Source organism: Fusarium phalaenopsidis, assembly GCF_050370095.1.
Source record: "Fusarium phalaenopsidis strain FUZ10S chromosome Unknown contig_32286, whole genome shotgun sequence".
Lineage (NCBI taxonomy): Eukaryota > Fungi > Ascomycota > Sordariomycetes > Hypocreales > Nectriaceae > Fusarium > Fusarium phalaenopsidis.
The window spans coordinates 1,263,330-1,282,734 of record NW_028145413.1 but is presented as its reverse complement, the minus strand read 5'-3'; the positions used below and the strand labels follow the sequence as shown (position 1 = coordinate 1,282,734).

Genomic DNA, 19,405 nt, shown 5'->3' with positions numbered 1-19,405 from the left:
AACCTTGAGTTCGCCAAATCCCACCAAGCACGGATACAGTGGTAGCAACCGTCTAGACGACCATGTAGCATCTGCCCTCCATCCCATCGCTCGTATCTTTCCAAGCATGAGTGCGTAATCGATGAAGGCGCCGAGAAAAACTTCCCAACCTCTTCCCTCTTTTGGATTCATCGACATTCATCCCCAAGACTGCGCAGCCACAATGTTTTTCTACTCAAGCAGGACCAAGATGCATCTCGAGACCAATAATGCTTCACTTCCAAGTATGCGCTTGTCGACTTTCCGGTTCCTCGGTCTTGGTGGAAGCTCGAATTCTTCTTAATCCTGGATCTGGGCCCCACCAAGCGTCGTAATGGGCTCCTCTTCCCCATACATACGCCCCCTCCCCTGCGATCGCTTCACGCCCCCACCCCCCAAGGTTCTGAAGCAAGTTGGAAGTGGAGGTCGCTCTCTATTGGGTGTTTCGTCAAAACCGGCTTCCCCTGAGGCTCCCTCCCTAATCGTGGGAGTCGTTGAACAACGGACGGCTGGGGCTGGCAGGTAACACAGTCCAACCTCCTGACAGCGCATCCATGATGAGCGACCGAATGTTGTTCAATGGCATCAATCAAGCTCCTCCGTATGGATCATTTAAACGAGGCACCCACAACACGACCGAGTCTAACAAACAATCCAAGCACCCGTCGTCTCCAGCAGCTTCGATCTTCAGGGGCCGTTCTGCCACTCCCGTCTCTCTCCAGTGCCCTTTGTCCGTCAAAGTTCTTCCTTCAACTTGAGTGGGATGATGATTGACGGCGCTTGGCATGGATTCTCACTGGATCCATGGGTCGTAAAACAACCCCCCAATCCAGCACTGTTCCCCATTGTCCCCCGTTCCGTCTGAGACGGTGGAGTTGGCTCTGGCCTGCGAAATTTCAATCGTCGGGGCGATCGTCAAGAAGCACCCGCCCTCGCAAACCCTTGCAAATCCCAAGTTCCCCTTCGCTTCCAGTACCACGCCGCACGCTACGGATACCGCGCCAGCTCGCATCGGGTGGCCAAGCCAAGCAAGATCTGCCAGCCAAGTAAAGCCAAGAACTAGTCCTGGGTGAAACAAGACCATCCGCAGAGCCCACTCGCCTCGAGGTTGCATCCCGTACATTAATCAACGCTCCAGCCAGGCCAGGCCACTCACGACCAGCAATGTCGATATACAGATCCTCCCCAAGGTCTTGTATAAATCACCCTCAGTCCCTGCTCTGCAACTTCAAGGCCCTCTTTTCATCTCGAAAAATGTGGGGGGTTCCACCTCCCCTGAAAGCCTTCCCATGAGCCGGGTTGCACTCTATCTTGAAGCCAAGCCTGACTTGGGCCCTGCAAGGCATCCCGAGGGCAATGGGAGACTGGAAGTGACAGTCCCATTGCACGCCAGTCCCGTTTTGAGGATCCCGAGCTCCCTAATCAGGGTATCTACACGGGACACTAGGAGGTGATCGTCAAGTCGGTTTCGTCATGGTTCATTTCTTGATTTCAAAAAGAACCCTTCAACTTCACACTTCGACTCTCATAGCAGGCAATGACGACACGGCGTAGAATGTCTAATGCCCAGATGTGTTCAGAAGTAATATGTTACTACATGTCTATGGGTATCGACAACGAAGATGAGGGATTCCAATTACAAAGTGTCCGCTATTCTTTTCAAGAAAGTTTGAAGAGATTCTCTTCAACCCCTTGCCATGTTCCCTTGGCCCGCTCCTCCCAGTAGCTGTCCTTGCCCGTCTTGAGCTTCCAGACTTCCTCGCCCTCTGGTGCGTTTTCCACCTTGACAAACCACCGGGGCTTGTATGTCTCGCCACGCTCTTCCAGATCTCGTCGACGGCCGCGTTGTGCCTCCTCCAGCGTTTGCTTCATTTCCTCTGCATCGTCCACCTTGCCTTGCTCGTACGCACGCTGGTCCGGGCGCAGACGACAGTCTGTGGGCGGGAGCTTGCCCTTCTCGATTTCTGTTATCTCGTTGAGGCTGGCGGCAAAGGTTGTCAGACCATACGTCTGGTTTGCGTTCTCGACCAACGATCCCACCCGCCAGATCTCCTGACCGCCTCCCTTTCCAGACGTCTTCAGACCAGTTGTCCATGCGCCTGTCAAGCCGCTGCCGGTGTTGACACCGTCTGGACTAAAGATCTCTACACTGACGTCTTCAGTTCGTCCACCCCACATGCCCTTGCTCTTGAACTCTACGGCAGCCTTGTGCCCCGTAGTGTCGTTGACAACGTGCATTGTGCCCACGGGTTCGACGTACTTTTCGCCCATTACCACGTTGCGCAGGAACATGGTGGCGATGTTCCACGAATAACGCTCCTCAGATCCATTCGAGAGGCGCAGGACAATTCGCACGCGACCATCAGTCGTGATCTCTGCGCTCTTACCCCAGAACTTTTGACCAGGCGCGGGTGATTGGGAGAAAGACCAGTTGGATGAGTCTGCCTGCATTGCCAGGAGGAGGGGTCGGTGTTGAACCTTCTCAACCAGAAGCCTGAAACCTCCAGGAACCTCCTTGTCGGTGCGGACAAGCTCAAATGTTTCGCCAAGCAAGGGGGTGAAGGGCTTCCTGATTGCGCGCTCCTTAGCTCGACCGCTACTAAACTGCGAAACTGCAAAAGCTGCGACAAACAACAGTCTATCAGTAGGAGACGATTGCCGAGCCGCCTGGTTCAACAACTGTGCGTACTCGAGTTGCTCAGCAACCTTTTGGCACATAGAAGTGGGCTCGTTCGACGTGACGGGCATGCTGATGGTGCTAAAGTCCTTGCCGACGTTCTTTCTGAAGAATGCTATCAGACTGGGTGCAGGAGCCGTCGTGGGCGGTATCGTCGATCTTCTTGCAACCACCTGGTCAAGGGGTAGCGGTGTGAGGCTCTTCGGCTTCGCCGGGAACAGGTGAGCTGCATCGTCGACGTTGACCGTGTCGTTCTCCCCTATCGAGGATATCGACGAGTTATCCCGGAAGGAACCTTCATCTCCATTATCATCCCCCTCTTCTGAATCTGGGGTTTCATCCTCACTACCGTCGATCTTGAGGACACCAGAGTTGGCGTCCTCGGCGTCGAAGAACTCGTCTGCTGTCGAGACGGTGTCTATACTCTTTCTTGAGGCTGCGCCTGCAGAGGGAGGTACCGACATGCGGCGACGTTTGCTGTTGTTGATCAGAGTCGTAAACTCGGATACAACTGAATCGAGATCGGTCAGGAGCGATTGGCAATGGTCCTGGAGCGAATTTTCTTCTCGGATCAGTCCCTTTGACTGTCGTCTGTTGTGATTCGCACCACTCGCCGAGATGGTCGTGGTCACACCTCCGGGTACAGGCACTGCTAGAGCAGAAGCTGTGGTTGCGCCAAGAGTGGCTGGAGATACCGCAGGGGTGTTTGATTTCCGTCTCCAGAATGATCGTCTGGCCTCTTGTGTAGGGGTAAAGTATGTGTCGCTATCGTCGATGGCGCTGGCGCTGGCGCTGGCGGCTCCAGGGGAGAGATATTGAGGGCTGGTGACAGGCTTTGACTGTGCCGCAACCTCCTTCGTCAGACGGCGAAGCGCATCACGAGTCCCGACAACACGGCTAACCAGGGCCTCGACCTGTTGCCATTCCCTATCCTCATGCGGAGAGGGTTGGTGGTGGTGGACAGACACATGTCGAGTGTTTATCTTGGTCTCATCCACCGTGGGAAGATCCAGTGTCTCCAGTCCTCTGGCTACACGACTGGCCTTTTCCAGTGCATGAGCCCATTCCTGGAACTCTCTGTCGTTGGGTGCCTTGAGATGCCAGACCTCAGCGCCCGAATCGATGCTAATTTCCCTCCGTCGTTCGTCTGCAGCGATGGCTGCCAGACTCAGTGGGATGGCGCCACGAAGAGCGGACGATTTGGGGTTGTAGTAATAAGACAGCGTACATGTCGAGTAATCGAGCGAGAAGAAGCGCCGCGCGTAGCCTTGTCCCTTCTTGCGACGCCTTTTGTGGAGGGTTCCAACATGGTAGTTGCTCGAAGAGCCGCCATCGCTGCGGCCGGAGACAGAAGTCGCCTTCCCGCCAGCTTTATGGCTGTGGAGACTGTCGAACGATGCAGATGCAACTCCGTCAAGCTTGGGACTGCTGTGACGCCCAAGACTCACCTGACTAGCTCCAGCCTTTGCTGCGAGGTTTGGTAGGTGTGAGGAAGTTTGAGGGGGCGCTCCTGTTGGGTAGGTCATGACAACGAATGTCGCTGTCTTTGATGTCTGCTTCGAGAATGTGTTGTCGAATACCAGACCATACATGCCACTTTGGCCAGCATTGACCTCGAAGGTGCCAATAGACACCCTGTCTGCCTCACATTTGCCTATCCATTTGATGGGGATGAAGCCCTTGTTCTTGAGCAGGTCCTGCGCGTTAATATCCTTTTTGGAAAACCGGCTGGCCTTGCCGTCTGAGGTACCACGCGTTTCTTCAGCTCCAGCATCAAAATCGCTGGTCGTCGAAGACACTAGAGTCGTGGCACCGCTACCAGGGTGTTTGACCAGGCCGAAGTTGCTGCTTTCGCGTCAGCATTTTGGCCGTGTTTAAATGCGAGGGGTAGGATCGCGCGGGGTGTCGCAAAGTGCGGGTTCCTACATGGACTTTTTGTGAGGTTGGACGCTCCATGACAGAGTGTTCCCTTCATCGACCTTGACCCAGCGGACGATATACGACTAGTAGGTGTTAGCTGAGGATTCGAGCCCAGCGCCTAGCGCATCGTCCATTGCGCAAGAGGGCAGGTGACATGCCTTGCTGTGAACCTCGAGTTGTTCAATGCCCGCCATATTGGGAGTTGTGTGGGTGGTGGTCGTATCCCTCGCGCGGGAATCGAAGGGTTCGGCGTTCGGAAAGAAACGAGTGCTTTAAAGAGCTATCGGAAAGGCCGGTCTTGGAATTCGGTGGGCTCGGGAGTGGTGTTGCGGTCTTTAGCAAGCGTCCATGCCGGCTCGCTCGGTATCGCAAAGAATTTGGAGTTTCTGGGGCGGCGTTTGGGAGGGCTCAATGTGATGACAGTGATGGGTTCCGCGGGCCAGGTGGAATTGTGTGGAGGGGTGGCTGACAACTCGAGTCGGTCCTGCGCCTGACCGTACTTAAGGGCGCAGAAGCCAAGAGTCTTGCCTGGAAGCCTGGAGGAGCTATACGTGGGCTATACGTGTACAGTAGTAGGCCGGGAAGCACGAGGCAGCTACCAATCCAACCGACTAATATTCGTAGTCGTGGTGCTTGGAATTGGGCTGAACAGGGGATGGCCGCCCTGGAGGGGTAAATGGAGGCTTGCTGACGTTGGAAAGGTGCCCGCGTATTGGGTCCCGTCCGAGTACAGCCACCTCAACGAGCCACTAGAGCCACAGATGCCGTCTTTTTCTGGTCGGGCGAGACGGGACTTGCAAGGCACGGCGAAACCGTTGCAGGGCTCCAGTTGATTGCCGCGATCCCGACGGCTGGGCTGTGTGGCTGGGACGAGGCGATATAATGCTGGAGGTTGGAGTGAAGGTAACCCTAGCAAGGGACGCGACGATGGTGGCTGGAGGTCGGAACGCAATGGATACTGCGCAATCTGTAATAAACGCCGACGGCCAAACGTTGAGTTGCAAGGGTTAGAGTGGAAGACGTCGTCGAACTTGGTGGAATTGTGGACGAGGAAGTTGTGTGGTTGAATACGAAAAAAAGGAAGGAGGCCGCTCTTTACGAGCAAGTCCACTCACTCCCGTCGCCTTTTTGTGAGGTATGCTCGCTTCCGCACTATGACGTTGTGCCAACCTCATGGCAGCGTCGCTTGATGGATCCCGAACCTTTCTGCGACCATTTCTGTTAGAGGAAGGTGATTTGAGTTCACCGTGCCTGCGTTGATGACACCTTAATGTGACGGGTATTCAGCCTAGGCATACCAAGCATCTTGTCTAATCCATTTGGGGGTGGGAAGCTCAATCAAGGCCAAGTGGCGATATCTTATTGTTTCACTGCATCGATATCTTGCACTGAATTCCCGTCTCGAGATCACGTATATATTGACTGGTATTTGTGGGAGTGGCTTGCGTCCTTTCTCCAGTCAATAAGTTTCACAACTGGTTCAGTGGTGCTGGCGTCCGTGTGGTTCGGGGTCAGTGCAAGATGCTCCATTGTTCAGGTTGTCAAGAAAGTCGTCCATGAATACGGGAGATAGAGAGAGCAACACCCGGCCATTCCCTCAAACGTCAAGTCATCTACTATGAATGGGTGTTACCACGATTAATAAACCATGAACTCCAGGCTCATCTTCACTTCACCATTTCGAGGCCGGCTCCATAGATCATCATTGCTACCCTGAAGCTGATCATCGACAAGACCTGGAGATTTTTGAGGAACAGACCAACGCCTAGCTGTGTATGGATTGGGGTCACTTTGGTCACGTTTGTTAATGTGTTTCCGTTAATAATGTCCAGGTTCACTCGTTTTTGGGTTGCGAGCTTGTTTGCCCAACCGAGGTCCGCTATAAACCGACATCCATGGATCCATCATCGATCCAACTCTTAGCCAGGAACAACCCAGCCATCCATGTGGATGGGGTTTTCGTCGGGTACCTACCTCTAGAGTACGGATGCCCCAATTTGGGATGCACGCTCGTGCTGACATTGACTGCAAGTGGGAATTATTGACACGTAGAGTGGAATTGCAAATCTCACGAAAGATCTAACCGGCCATATCCATCCATTCGTGAGATTGCCCTGGCGTTTTGGAGGCTCATTGGCTAAACCACCACTTACACAATGGATCATCACGCCTAGCGACCCGGCCGTGAAAGGTTTCTCCCAGCCATTAACACGCACCGAGACTTGAACAATGGTTCCTCGTCTCAACCCTGTCTCATCCACGCGACCTGCCCCTGACGCCGTCGCCGAGCCAAGCATCCAAGGCCTTCGAGACGCTTCAACTGGTGGATGGACTAATCCGTGGCTAGACCCAGTTCGGATGGCCTAGAAGGGAACCTTAGGGGACCAGTGGAGCACTCTTTGAGTGAAGAACTCCACTGTGGCTTAGAGGAATCCCTTCTGAAAGCCAGGGGCCTCTCTGGGCGATAGGGGGGTCGCAGGGGGTTTTGGTGATGTTCCATTCCTGATTTCCCTGCCAGCCTGCCCAGCCAATTCTGCTGGAGCACTCATTCCCCTTTTCTGGCCTGCCCGGAAGGAAGGCCAAACCCTGACAGGTGCACGTACCGGACGCCCTGGCGAGGCAAGTGCACCCGCACCTGCACTTGCACCCGCACCTGCACCCGCTGTACCGCTTGGACCTGAATCGCACACAGCAGCGCGACGGGACGCTATCCTCGTGCAATAGCCTCCCCGTCGTCTCCTTGAGTTTTCCATCCCTCCTCCTTCTTTTCCTTCTCGTGATTCGCCTTCTGGGTTTCGTGAGCGGCTGAATCCGCATCTTCTTTCCGTCTCTCCTTCGCCTGGCTTTCCGTTAATCATTGCTTTATTCGTTGCTTCATCGCTTTGATCCTTGATCCCCTGTGTCTTTCCGTTCTCGACGACGACCCCGTTCCGGCCTCTGGTCTCCGTCTCCATCTTCCGCCCGCCGAATCTTGTCCTTCGCGAGCATCGGGGAACTCGTCCCCGCGATCGACTCGACACGGTTACACCCGACTATAATCTTCCTGGCATCGTGCTTTCCTGAGAGACTGCCCGAGACCACATCTGCTTAGACCCCGCCATCATGTCAGGCATGCTGAGCAAGCGCCAGCAGGCGCGGAACGAGAAGGCCCTCCAGGAGCTCGTCCACAATGTTCCGGGCAACAATATGTGCGCCGACTGTCACGCGCGCAATCCAGGTATGCCTCAAATATGCCTCGATGTCTGCCCGGGACACCGTGCTCGAAATGTGGATGGTCTCGCTAACATGATCTGCTGTATTCAGCTTGGGCATCATGGAGTGTAAGATTCTCGAACGGCATGGCGCTGCATGCTGTACCCTCCGCGACGAACATCGAGCTAATGCGGACATCAGTTGGGCGTTTTCCTGTGTATGAGATGTGCCGCGATCCATCGAAAGTTGGGCACGCACATCTCTAAGGTCAAGTCTTTAAGTATGGATAGCTGGAGCAACGAACAAGTCGACGTGAGCAGCCAGACTACCCAAGTGTCTAATCAAGAGCCATCAATTTACTCATACACCTACAGAATATGCGAAAGGTTGGAAATACCACATCGAACAATATTTACAACCCAGAACATCGCAAGCCACCCGTCCCCGTCGACGTCGATGAAGCCGACTCGGCCATGGAGCGATTCATCCGCCAGAAGTATATGAACAACACCGTAACTGGGGCTGGGAAGCCCAAATCGCCCAGCCTAGGTGAGGGTGTGCCTCCTCCTCTACCTCCCAAGAATTCGACCAAGTTTGGCTTTCGATCAGCCTCGTCCATTTTCCCTTTGTCGTCCAAGTCGAAGAAGGAGGCCAGGTCGATCGCGGCCATTCAGGATGTGCGAAGCCCTTCCCCAAGGCTAACCAACAAGCCGTCCAAGGTCTTCGGTGCGACACTGGACCTCGACCAGCCTGATGATATGGAACAGAAGCTGACAAGGCTTCGCGACATGGGCTTTAACGACACCAAACGGAACGCGCTGGTGTTGAAGGGTGTCAATGGTAACATCGAGCGAGCGATCGAGACCCTTGTGCGCCTGGGCGAGGGTGGTGGCCGACCCTCTCCTCTTCCTACACCCTCGCCACGAGAACAGACTCTGCGCACGTCGAGGTCTCTGACGCCTCTGACGCCAACCTCTGGAGGACTGGGACTTGGTGCTGGATTGAGTGTTCCAACTCGTTCAGCCACAGACCGACCAACAACGCCTTCGAGTGCTTCAACGAACCCGTTCGACAACCTGGGCTCGGCTCAACCACAGACAGCGCAGTCTACGGGAAGTCTCCAGAACAGGAATGTGTTTGGCCAGACGAACCCCTTCGGTGCCCCGGCCGCCCAGCAACAGACCGACCCCTTCAGCCAGGCCTTCCAGAATATGTCGCTTTCTCCTCAGCAACCTCTATTCCCCCACCACACAGGAGGGCCTGCACCACAGCCAACTCAGCAACCCGCGGTTTACCAGCAGGCGATAGCTCCTTCAGCTCCCACGACGCCGAATGGCTTCGTATCGGCGGGATTTAATAACAACATGGCATATCCTCAGACAATACAAACCCAGCCTACTGGGTATAATCCATTTTTTGCGAATGCCACAAACCCCATCCAGCAGCAACCGCAACAGGTTCCCAATTCGATCATTTCGGTCAATACAAACCAGGGCCAAGCAGGATACAATCCCTTTGCGCGCTCCCCGACTCGCATCGCATCACCAAGCCTTGGGCAGATTCCTGAACAGACGCAGACCTCGTTCCAGAGCCCATCTGTCTTCCAGGGCTCTGCTGTATATCAGAGTCCAGCGCCCATGAACCCTCCCGAAACGGCGACAAACCCTTTCTTTGCGAATGCTACCCAACCGGCTGCGCAGATGGGCCAACAGGCGTATGTTCAGCAGAATGTGATTCAGCAAACCCAGCCACAGCCCCAGATGCAAGCAGGCAATAATCCGTTTGGTCAACCACAGCTTGGCCAACAGCTCTATAGCCAACAACCACAGGTGCCACAGCAACAACAGCAACAGTTTTATCAACCTCAAAGACCCGATAAAGCCTCGATCATGGCCCTCTTCAACAACTATCCTCAGATGACTCCCCAACAGTCAGCTCCCGAACCTGCACAGCCGCTGAACCCTATGACACAGCCGATGCAGTCATCTCAACCACCAACTATTCCCGAGCATCAGCCAATGCAAACGCCTGTGGCACCTGTGCAACAGAATCGCAGCGTTTCTCAGCCACTCTCGGCGAGCACGAACCCCTTTATGAGCGCCGCTCCCGCAGCCGCAGTTCACACCAACACGACGACTACGTCAGATCCTTTTGCTGCAAGGAGCCGTGAGAGCATGAACCTTGGGCTGGATCTTGCATGGACGAATGGTCGACACAGCCCTGATGCTTTTGCTAGCCTCAGTGCACGACATGCATGAATGCACGATAAGAACACATGGATGGATGGATGGATGCGTTGGAATATAAGATGTCTAGGATAGTACATACGTGACGTGGAAGATGTGGGATACATTGTATGATAGTAATACTAGTGTCGGTCTACGGCTGAGAAATATGGTTATAGACGTGAAGACAGGATAGAGAAGCTGACTGATGGACCATGATATGATGGGCATGTCATCATGCAAATATTGAGGGGTTCCCGTTGAAGAGAGGGATAAAGATAACGCTTTTGTCTTGGCTTGGTCAACGAGTGTAGTTGGGAAGCTTCATGCATGGTGTTCTCACGTGAGGTCGGGATAAGCCAGGTTTGGATATTCGGGTTGCTGATCTGCAACTCTGGCTGCATCTTCCGAGCAGGATAAACGCTGCCAAAAACATGGATATGGATGCTTTGGTGATAGTCTGAGCCGGAAACCTTCCCTAGCTTCCCCCGGGAGGAAGAGGACGCATCAAAACGCGGGGTTGGATGGTGAAGAGTGTGGCAGTCCACCAATCAACTTACACGACCGGGGCTAGTCTTGGCGGGCGGAGGAGGGCCGAGACTGACATTTTTAGCACCGAGAAAGAAGGAGATTGGAATGAATCATAGTGATCATGAAGTTGTTGTCAATTGCCACGGAAGTGGAGGGTCAATTTGAAAAAGAGGAGAATGCAGATAAGATTGAGTCATATCAGATTTTTCTTTCTCCTTGTGATCATGCAAATTGGAGACCCTTTCCTGGGCGATGATGCCATAATGGTGGAGGTTGTGGAGGGTCGTGATGATTTGTGTGGCACTTGATTGCGACATGGTCTTGGGTAAGCGCCCACTTGCAGGATGCGCAATGCAGACACCAATTCTAGACCCTTCGCGAGACAACGGTGGCACAGAACTGTGCGGCTGAGACAAGCGTTGCTTCCCATCCTCTGGTGTCTGTTTCCTAGTGGTTGGCTAATGTTGCGGCTGCATCCGGTAGACGACAGGAATCAACCATGGCGTGTCTTCCCTTTCCGAGTATCTGTTATCGTGGACGTTGCGCTGACTGCGCTGTGCTGTGTCGGACTTTCACAACCGTTAGTCAGGCCATGGATATCCGGAAGGATTGGATTGGTCATTGGTTGCATTGAGCTGTCTGCAGACAGCGGTGATCGACAGCCGGAGGCCAGTCGACTTGGACATGTGCTGTGTGGAGGCGTTCGCGTTAGTGTTGCGTAGGGCTTGGACAGAAAAGACAAGATTGTGCCGGGCTGGTAAGCCAAACAAGCGTCCAAAGTATTTTTGTCTGCAGACTCCTTAGCCTTGCTGCTACAGTGGCAAAGGCCCCGCCACAAAGGTCAAAAATCCAGCCCAGAGCCTCAGGCGAGGACCCACCGAGAGCCAGTTGCCCGCAGCACACATCCGGGTCCTCTCTCTCTCCTGCCCCGAGCACCCCGAGGTTCAAATTCCCCCCGTCCCTTCCTTTGTTCCACCGTTACATCCATCCTCCGTCCCAGAACTCACCGCTGCCCAAAACCCAACTCTTCCACCGTCTAGCAACGACCGAGACATTCCTGCCCAGTTGCCATTCATCGCAAACGTCTCTACGAGAACCAACCGTCGAATTCAAATATTTCAACACCTGTCCCCAACCACTTCTGAGTTTTTGACAACAAATCTGCACGAGTCACACAACACCACCAAGCTCTCTTCTGCCGATTCATACCCTCAATTCACGTCAACCATCGCCACTCAGTCCGGCACCCGTACAACATCATCAACAATGGCGCCAATGAAAACCCAAAATTTGAATTACAGTAGTAATTACGGCGAGGCCGTTGCCCAGAAGGTCAATGTCCTTGCCTCTTGCTACATCGTCGACTCTGTCGCCAACCTCAAGGGCCTCCACTACTGCACTACCGGGGTTGCAGGTACGCTCTCTCCTCCCTTTCGTCAAAACCATCACATGTCGCTGACTCTTTACAGGGGCCGAGTGGTATTCCTGAGGTCCCTTCCTCAGGCCTACCCTCCCCTCCGACAAGCCCCCCCCTCGCCGCACTAACCTCGTCTAACGAGCTCGCCCTTCTGCCCAAGAGCAAGAAGCGCGAGATCCCAGGCCGGCGCCTGGCCCGACGAGGGGGGGCAGCACTCTCGATCAGGGAAGAATGTGAGAGATTCTTCTGTGAGTCCATGAAGGCGACTTTCCACGGTGAGAGGAATTCGTCGATGAATGGCTCCGGCCTGTCTGGTGCTTATTTGCAAACGCCGCCGCCCGATGACCGGCTTCCCGAACACTTCAAGCAGCTCTCCGACGACAAGCTGCCCGGCTACGACATTACTGCCTGGCTGGAGATGTGGGACTATGCCGGCGGTGCGAGCTTCCGTGCCTTTGTCGCTGACGACGGAGAGGAAAAGACCCTCTTTGTCTTCTTCGACATCCAAGGCGTTCTTGGCCGAGATCTGAAAAAGGCGTATGTGTTTCTGTTTCCCCCATATATATGATCTATGCTGACTTGAAACCTAGTCTCATGGCCCTAATCGAACTGGCTGACGGTCCTCTGGACTGCTCCCACATTGTCACTTGCATTGATAGGCGCATCCCTGTGGATGAGGCGCGGTCTCTGTCCAAGAGTCTACAGTGGGTTGGCTTCGACATGATTACCCTTGATCACTGGGCTCATGACCTCGACGTCACGAGCAAGAGGTGGATGCTGATGGGTATGGAGCTGTAGGTGTCATTTTTACTTCAACGGAGTTGGTGGAGTGGAAGGATGCCTTTTCCTACGTCTCTCTTATGTCGTTCTAGTTCGTTGGTGTTTACCAAAATTTGATCTGGAGGCTCGCTCGGCGGTTTGCTCTGCTATTCTCGGAGACGTCTGGTAGCATTCGGGCGTTGAGTTGCAGAAAATCACAATATCCCCAGGGCTTTTGGCGCATCTCTCTTTGTTGATGCTATGGATTCCAAGGTGTTGGAGCGTATGGATGTACCTGTACCCAGCCTTTGTCTCTTGCTTTATTGGCTTTTAGTATGAAAATTCTATGTAGCACATTCCTGTGACTAGGAACAATACGAAATCAATCTATCGCACTCTGTAGCATGGTCTATAACTTTTATTGCATTTGATCTATCCAATAGTTATCTAAAAACCCTCCTCAAACTGTCTCACCTTGAGTCCCTGCTCTTGTAGATAATCCTTGACCTGCTTGACTGTGTACTCGCCACGGTGAAACATGCCGGCGCCGAGGGCGGCATCGGTCGTGGTCTTCTCAAACACCTCCTTGAAGTGGCCTGGGTTTCCGGCGCCGCTCGAGGCGATGACGGGAATCTTGATGGAGGCCTTGACCTGGTTGATGAGCTCGAGGTCGAAGCCACTGTTGGTGCCGTCCTTGTCGATGCAGTTGAGGAGGATCTCGCCGGCACCCATGGCCTCAACGGCTTGGACAAGCTCGACAACGTCCATGTCACGGGTCTCACGGCCACCCTTGATGGTGCAGGCGTACCAACAGTACTCCTCACCCTTGGGGCCAGGGAAGTTCGTCTTGATGATGTTGTGACGAGTGGCATCGGGCTTGGGGACATAGACGCGCTTGGGGTCGATGGAGACAACGACAGCCTGGATGCCGTAGGCACGCGAGATCTGCTCAATGGCCGTGTTGCCAAAGAGCTTGCGTCCGAGGGAGTAGTACTCCTCAGCAGCGAGAACAGCATCAGAGCCAATCGAGACCTTGTCGGCGCCCGACTTGAAGTACATGGTGGCGATCTCAAGGGCCGACACCTTCGTCCCATCCGTATCCACGGTGTCGCGAATACCACCGCCGATGGTCAGTGGCACAAAGACGGTGCGAGACGTCTGGCGGAGGATCTCGAGCATGGGAAGGTCGGCAATGGGGCAGTCTCGGAAGGAAGTGATGTTGAGGAAGGTCACCTCGTCGGCACCAGCTTCATAGTAGCGCTTAGCCATCTCAACGGGCTTGCCAAGGTTGCGTACGCTGCGGTCGTCGCTCTTCTCACGAACATCGTACTGGTCGCCCTTGGTGACAACAAGATCGCCCTGGTCATTTGTGCGAACATCAAGACAGGCAATGACTCGTCGTGTGAGACTGTCCTTGAACTCGACCGGTGCACTAGCAACGACTTCGTCAACAACAGTGCCAAGGTTCTTCAGACCTTCGCCAGTGAGAAAGGCGCGAAGAGTCTTCAGACCGGCAACTCCAGACTTCTCCGGGTGAAATTGTGTTGCGTAGATGTTGCCTTTGGCAATGGCGCCTACGAAAGTCTCGGTGCCGTAGGTACCTGTTGCTACAGCCCAGCCCTGGGACTCGAGCTCGCCCGGCTTGTAGGGACACTTGTACGAGTGGACATAGTAGTACTTGGAGTCGGGCTGGAGGTCGTACATGGCCTTTCCTCCAGTAAAGGCATTGTTCCACCCAATATGCGGGACTGACTTCGTCGAGTCATCGAAACGGTCCAGAGCCGCGGGGATGACTCCCAGGCCGGGCACATCCGGGTCCTCGATTGAGCCCTCGAAGAGAGCCTGAAGGCCAACACAGACACCGAAGAAGGGCTTGCCCTCCGAAATGTGTTTCCGGATGGGCTCGAGGTATCCGGCCTGGGAGAGCTGTGAGAGACAGTGGCCGAAGTGGCCGACACCGGGGAGGATGAGTTTCTAGAAGACGAGCGTCAGTCATGATGAACAAAGAGACGGAAGGAGACTCGCCGAACCTCTGCCTTGGGGACCTCCTCTGGTGATCTGATCCATTCGACTTCGTAGCCCGACTTTTCAATGGCGTTCACCAGGCTCCTGACGTTGCCGGCGACATAGTCCAACAGGTGAACAGTGGGCATCTTGCCCGAGATATTATGAGCAGTAGGGGAGAGATGCGTGAGGAGGAGTGGGGATGAGAGATCAAGCCGTAGCAGGAGAGAGGAAAGTCAAACAAGAAAGAGAGGAGAGAAGGACAATTAAGTTTTGAGGCTCTAAACGCCCAGTCTGAGTCAAAAAGGAGGTATCTTGAAAATGTCAAGATGTGACTAAGTCTGAGTCCAATGAGGCTTGTCGAGATGCGACAGGACTCGAAATTCAAACTGCGATAGCGGGGCAGTCGCGCCCTGGACTGAGTTGCCCCGCCTAATCCCTGCAGCCGCAGTCGCAGTCGCAGTCGCAGCCATTGACTTTTCTTTCCAGTTGCAAGTGCCACCCGTGACCGACTTCCAGCTTGCGCGACCTTGGATTGTCTGTTCTCCAATTGGCAAGTACCTAGCTATCCGAAAGTTCCGCGATTCGACAACTTCCCGCCTTCTTTCAACTCTCTACATTCCTCCACTATTACAACCTAAGGCTTCGTTTGTCGAGGCTACCCAACGGGGGAGTTTCCTCCTTGGTGTCATCCTTCGATGCCCTGAACTCATCTTGAGCTACTCCAAGCTTTAGCTTCACTCTCTTTCTTCTGCCGGCAGTATGGCTTCATCGCTGGACGAGACTACATTAGCCGACACGCCGGCTGTTCTCACTATTCAAGATCAGCTAGAACGAGACGAGCAAGAAGAATGGGAGTATGAGTATTCCACCACCGAGACCGAGGTGCGCATACACCCCAACCCACCAACATTTGCCTGGTGTTGATATTTTCTAGACCTACTACTTGACGCTCGAGCTTTCATATCCCGAATTCAAAGACAGACAATCCAGGGCACCTCACCACAGCCGGGGAGGATACTACAAGAATTGGCTAGACCATAATCCTAGCCAGATGAAGGGCATCGGTGGCCGGGATAATCAAGCAGACAACGACGATGATAACGACAACGAGCCGCTACCAGAGCCCGAGGCCGACGACGACGAACCCGAGATCGACCCCGAGCTCAACAATGACAACAACGATGACAACGACAAGGGCAAGGGCGTGGATGCGCGAGACGCGAGGGAGGAGGACGGCGACAAGAACCAGGACGATACAGAAGATATCCAAATACTGGAGCTTCACTCCCAAAACCCCGTCATAGCATACAAAGGCCGCGTTTTCGAGGGACAATGGGCCGAAATCATCGGCACAGAAGCCATCTTTGCGGCACGCGACAACGAAAACCCATTGCCTGCTCTACGCCGCCTGGATGGAAATATCGACTTTCTTGGCGCCTGCGCGTCTAGAATTACTACGACCGAAAATTTGGTGAAGCCAAAGATTTCTAGGGAAGACCCTTTGGCGGCTATTCGAGAGGAGTGGAACATTCGAATCCCAGTCGGCAAGGATAGATCAGGAGAACGAGCTCAGCAGACGCGATTCTTGGAGAATTTGATTGCGCTCAAGAAACAAAAGGGCGAAACAGACCAGGTCACAGTATGGGCAAAGGATGGCGAGGGCAAGGATTTCAAGGACAACCGAGACCCTGATTACAAGCCTCGGCGAAGGAGGAGGATGTTCAACGAAGACGGAGAGGAAGTTATCCCAAAGCGCGAGCGCCGACGCGGAACCGGACGAAAAATTGGGCGACCAAGGGGTCGTGGTCGCGGACGCAGAGCAACATCAGCGAGGGGAGATCTCAGCAGCTCCGCACAAGAAGGGGCTCTATCGACGCCAACGCCCAGCCGATGGAACGATCTTTTCGAGAGGGAGGATGACGGTATGGACGATGACGAGGACAATGACAACCCAAGTGAGACGGACGACGACGACGACGGTGACATGTCAATGGCAGACTAGGCGGGCAAGATGCGACCAATGCCGAGATCTCGTCAAAGCGATACCCAATCATCGATTTAGAACAACTCATGATTGAGTTGAGGGCTTCTTGAAAGGCCTTGGTTGAGCAGCGGAAGCGGAGATACGGACATGATTTTCTCTACCGGCGCATGATTATGATACCCGTGGCGCAACATGCGCCTACAATGGATATGGATGAAATCGTCATTGTGACTTGTGCGTGCTGACTTGGTTGTGATTTGATTGTTAGATTTCGTATTGGATGCGTACTGGACTCCTGCGGGCTGGACTATTACGGCGCACAACAGGGCGATGCAATACGGCAGCGCGAATGGCAATGGATCACGAGAAAGCCGCGTGGCACTTGCGGTGAAGCGGTAAGGCTTCTCTTGAAACCCACGCGTTGCGCGACGATGCCACTATTGGCCACGGTCGACATGAAGGAGGGGTTTAAACGGTTGGCTAAAGACTCAGGTCATGCTGGTGTGGGAGTGACAGGTTCGTCGGAATAGAGAGTCACTGGGCCGAGACCGGGGTTGATTCTGGAGCCATGGTGGAGGGCGACGCTCAACTCATGACAGTCCGGGGGAAATCATTCGGGAGCCTGTGGTTGGTGCGGTGAAAGACCATGGCTGCCATGCTGTTATGGGGCGATATGTCCTTGCCTCTCTTTGTTATCGCGAAGAGGGAACGACTCGCCCGTTTTTGCTCAGGGGATTGCTGATTACAGCTGCCCAACTCTTTTGACTTTACATGGCAAATGTGTCGAGTCCTGGAAACAGTTAGAGAGCGGCGAACTAGAGCCCGGCCCGGCCAGCGCGACGCTATTCCGAGAGATGGGGTCGACTCCAGAACGTGGGAGAATAGTAGGTCGACGCCAGGCTGAAGTGTTGTCAGACAAAGGCTGCGCATTACTCGAAGATCTAGGCCGTGTACACATACCTCAGTGTACCTGACCCGACCTGGTACCCTGAGTGTGTGTGTTTCGGACGATTGTCAGGGATCGCTTGAACCAAGATATTGTCTCGGATCTATGCGACAAATCTGCATGTTCACTATCTGGAATAGCCATTGCCTCTGCCCGTGAGCTAATCTCATGGGCTGAGTGACTCTCTGCCACTGAATGACTTGCTCATCTGTCTTCTGATGCTTCGTGACTCGCGGGTAGAGAGTGACCAGGTCACCCAACCCAACCCACCCACAGCTGGCTGGCTTCCCTTGGTACGGAACTCCGTCCAGGCCAGGACCCTGACCCCAGGCTCGCTCGATCGGGGAGGTAGATGGCGTCGCTGCCATAGACGAATCGGGCCAGCCCCTCCACCGTGCAGTTGTTGTCCTTGCAGGCGGTTTGTGCTGTATTTGTTGGGGAGGATGGCGTCTGATGACCGGGCCTCTCTCCCTCCAAGGTATGTCACCGTGAAGCCGTCTGTCTGCTGTGCCGTCTTCGTGATGCTTCAAAGGGAGCTTTGTCTTGATTGTATCTGTTGTCGTAAGCAAGGATACGTTCCTCGGAGAGATCGCCAGGCTCCCGCTTTTTTTCGGTGAAGCCTCGGAGGGCAGATGTGCTTTCCGGGCGGGCAAGTAGGCAGCGGCAAAACAGCCTGTAGGAGGTGGCTGTGGTTTGCTTAGTGGCGGTCGAGTACCCAATACATGCACGGTAGCGGTCTCGGCCTTGGAAGAGGCTGGTACTCTTGACGACTGTTAGCGGTCTAGCCCGCCGGGCCACTGTGCATGATTGACAAAGCCTCGCTGGGTTCAGGAGGGGAAGCCTGTCGCGGAGAGGGGTCCAGCGGCCTTTTTCCATCCCTGGCGAGGCGCTAAAACACTGGACAAGAGTCCCTGCCTTGCCCTGTCCCTTCGGCGGAGGATCCGGTTTGACAGACCGTAGCCAGCCAGCCTTTTGTTTTTTTTTTCTTTCTTATTCTTCGCCTCGGTGGAATACAGGAAGATCAGCAGTGGATGCCAGGTACCCGAGGTATGAGACAAGGCGAGTAGATACGGGGGCAGGGCGCTCAATGGCTGACGAGGCGTCAATAAACTCCAACACAGAGTTGTGAGATACGGTACAGCCAGAAGTGCCGCTTGGTACCTGGCCCGACCTGGTCTCTTGCCCATGATAGTCAGGCACTATCTAACTAGAGGGCGATTTCGCCATAAAGCGTGCTACGGTACCTGAAGAGAGTGCTAACAAGCACATTGACGGATAGGCTATACTCTTCTACCTGCTACTCCGTGTAAAGGCTTCCAAGGGCCATAATCCACCGCGTAGTTATACGGTGTAGCCTCCTCTCGCTCGCAAGGCAACACTTTTGGATTGTACCTGCCTCTGTAAATAACGTATACGTATTCGTACCTGCGCTGCTTGGTCAGAAACAACGGCAAGGCAGGCCCCTCGATTCGTGCCTTCCCCCCCCGCGCGACAGAAGAGTCCTGGAAAGGTACCCGTACCTCTCTCCAAGTGGAGCACTACCTAAGTGGGCTGCGGTTCTAGCGCCTCCACCTCTTCCGTCTCACCTTCACCCGCCAATCCATGCCTTTAGCATCCATCCCCCATCCCACGGCCACGGCGTTGAGCGCTGTCTTTTCCTTCTTGAAGGGGATGCATCCTTCGTCATTCTCTGGACCCTTCCTATTTTCTCGTCTCGTGCAGCAGCTTC

At 54.3% G+C, this 19,405-nt stretch overlaps 5 protein-coding genes across 5 annotated transcripts; 3 read left to right on the top strand and 2 right to left on the bottom strand.

Annotated features, from left to right (window-relative positions):
• Positions 1-1,677: 1,677 nt before the first annotated feature.
• LRP88_02731 (oxysterol-binding protein related protein OSH3) lies at positions 1,678-4,809 on the bottom strand (the record flags this gene model as incomplete). The annotated part of the gene is made up of 3 exons (XM_083239371.1): positions 1,678-4,540; positions 4,628-4,698; positions 4,786-4,809. 3 exons carry the CDS (start codon positions 4,807-4,809, stop codon positions 1,678-1,680), a joined length of 2,958 nt encoding a protein of 985 aa, XP_083104501.1.
• Positions 4,810-7,717: 2,908 nt separating this feature from the next.
• LRP88_02730 (uncharacterized protein) lies at positions 7,718-10,065 on the top strand (the record flags this gene model as incomplete). Its single annotated transcript, XM_083239370.1, has 3 exons — positions 7,718-7,832; positions 7,919-7,935; positions 8,182-10,065. 3 exons carry the CDS (start codon positions 7,718-7,720, stop codon positions 10,063-10,065), a joined length of 2,016 nt encoding a protein of 671 aa, XP_083104500.1.
• A 1,764-nt stretch (positions 10,066-11,829) lies between these two features.
• LRP88_02729 (acyl-CoA N-acyltransferase) lies at positions 11,830-12,778 on the top strand (the record flags this gene model as incomplete). Its single annotated transcript, XM_083239369.1, has 3 exons — positions 11,830-11,970; positions 12,033-12,517; positions 12,571-12,778. The coding sequence occupies 3 exons, from the start codon at positions 11,830-11,832 to the stop codon at positions 12,776-12,778; spliced, it is 834 nt and encodes a 277-aa protein (XP_083104499.1).
• Positions 12,779-13,186: 408 nt separating this feature from the next.
• Positions 13,187-14,892, bottom strand: LRP88_02728 (imidazoleglycerol-phosphate synthase; the record flags this gene model as incomplete). The annotated part of the gene is made up of 2 exons (XM_083239368.1): positions 13,187-14,713; positions 14,770-14,892. The coding sequence occupies 2 exons, from the start codon at positions 14,890-14,892 to the stop codon at positions 13,187-13,189; spliced, it is 1,650 nt and encodes a 549-aa protein (XP_083104498.1).
• A 613-nt stretch (positions 14,893-15,505) lies between these two features.
• LRP88_02727 (TFIIIC subunit 6 family protein) lies at positions 15,506-16,748 on the top strand (the record flags this gene model as incomplete). Its single annotated transcript, XM_083239367.1, has 2 exons — positions 15,506-15,628; positions 15,681-16,748. The coding sequence occupies 2 exons, from the start codon at positions 15,506-15,508 to the stop codon at positions 16,746-16,748; spliced, it is 1,191 nt and encodes a 396-aa protein (XP_083104497.1).
• Positions 16,749-19,405: the final 2,657 nt, after the last annotated feature.